Source organism: Echinococcus granulosus (assembly GCF_000524195.1).
Source record: "Echinococcus granulosus chromosome Unknown EG_S00035, whole genome shotgun sequence".
NCBI lineage: Eukaryota > Metazoa > Platyhelminthes > Cestoda > Cyclophyllidea > Taeniidae > Echinococcus > Echinococcus granulosus.
This window is the reverse complement of record NW_020170415.1, coordinates 387,116-388,660: the sequence shown is the minus strand read 5'-3', so window position 1 is coordinate 388,660 and position 1,545 is coordinate 387,116. Positions and strand designations below refer to the sequence as shown.

Sequence of the window (1,545 nt, the reverse complement as noted above, 5' to 3'; positions counted from 1 at the left end):
AAAGCTTGGTATTTCTACCACTCGTTCGATCTTTTTTGTATCTTTTGTTTGTTGCTGTGCTGTAGTATCAAGCCACAGATCTGGTCATTCCTGAGGAAGGAAAGCTGGAATTGAGGTTTACGCCAAAGAGTGGGAAACCCATCAATCTTGAGGTGTTTGATTTCCAAAATGGCGGCGGCGTTGGATTGGCGATGTACAATACGGACGAGGTATGTGGCTTAGCTTAGAAGAATATTTTTAGTGGTTTGTGACTTGAAGAGTCATTTAGGATGGGATTATTTGTGGGCTTCTGCTATTGCACAGAGGGGAATTTCCTGCCGCTGTTGCCTTGTGTTCTCTTCTTTGCCATCATCACGTGGTGTGCTAAAGCTCAACTTCTTTCACCAGCTTACTCGTACCACTGAGCCGAATCAGAGGAGGAGTTACACAACCTATGGATACAAACGGCTGATTGACGTGGCTTTGTGTGCGTTTGAATGAGTCATGCTAGCATATTTTGATTTTGATAGCTGTCTGATGCGTTAGTGCTCCTCTTCAGTGAATTATTTTGGGTAATTGGCTTTAAATTTGGCAAAGTACTTCACAAATCTAATAAAGGCTCTTATCCATGTCACAAGTGAAAAAGGGAACTGCTGCTTATTTGTCTTCCCGAATACCAAACAGATGGTGATAAACTTCTGCACTCGTTTTATGGCTGGTTGAGAAGTTGGTTCTTTTCCTACTTAAATTATAAGTGTTTCCGGCTTCAAAATTCATTTCATTATTTGATTCGTTGTTAGAGTATTCGAGGATTTGCCAACAGCTGCTTCAACTATGCACTAGCAAAGAAGTGGCCCCTTTACCTGAGCACAAAAAATACAATTCTGAAGAGTTACGATGGTCGATTTAAGGACATTTTTGCGGAGATATACGAATCGTAAGAACAAAGCCGAATTGCTTAGTTGGTAATAGTGTATTCGATGGGAAATGGTAAAGCTTTTGGCGTTCGTGTTTCTAGGACGTATCGCAGGGACTTTGAGGCAAACGGAATCTGGTACGAGCACCGACTCATTGACGATATGGTAGCACAAGCGCTCAAATCCTCCGGAGGATTCGTCTGGGCATGCAAAAACTACGACGGTGATGTTCAAAGTGATGTGGTTGCTCAAGGTGTGTTATCGTCGCTTGCTATAATTGATTCTAAATCTACAGAGATGCATTTATGCCCACGATTTAGGTCCCTTCATTTCTTCAGGTACGAATTTAATGCGTTCAGATCACGTAGTTAAATACGAAGAGGTGGGTATTACCTGTTTCCCGTGACCGAAGTTACGTCAAGGCCTTTGCAAATCGCAAAACACTCCTAATGGCAGCTGCATGACCGATTCAGTTATGTTATGAAGATCTCTTAAATAAGCATGATCGTCATAAAAAAGTAGGTTAACACAAACAGTAGACCGTGTAAGTTTTCTGATAGCTCCAACAGGCCTAAATGCAATCGTGGGTAGTTCGGAGATGACCAGTACGGAGGGTCAAAATGTTCGCACAATTCCCAGTACAGCCAAG

The 1,545-nt window shown here is 42.2% G+C and overlaps 1 protein-coding gene across 1 annotated transcript in view; it reads left to right on the top strand. All coding sequences in view use genetic code 11, as the record gives it.

Moving 5' to 3' along the window:
• Positions 1-1,545, top strand: part of EGR_05070 (Isocitrate dehydrogenase [NADP]) — a gene marked incomplete at both ends in the record, with an annotated part of 6,364 nt that overhangs the window by 1,044 nt on the left and 3,775 nt on the right. Inside the window, 3 exons of the mRNA XM_024494319.1 lie at positions 66-209; positions 780-916; positions 998-1,149. Of these exons, the coding sequence (XP_024351268.1) occupies positions 66-209; positions 780-916; positions 998-1,149 (433 nt within the window). The remainder of the gene's footprint in view (positions 1-65; positions 210-779; positions 917-997; positions 1,150-1,545) is intronic.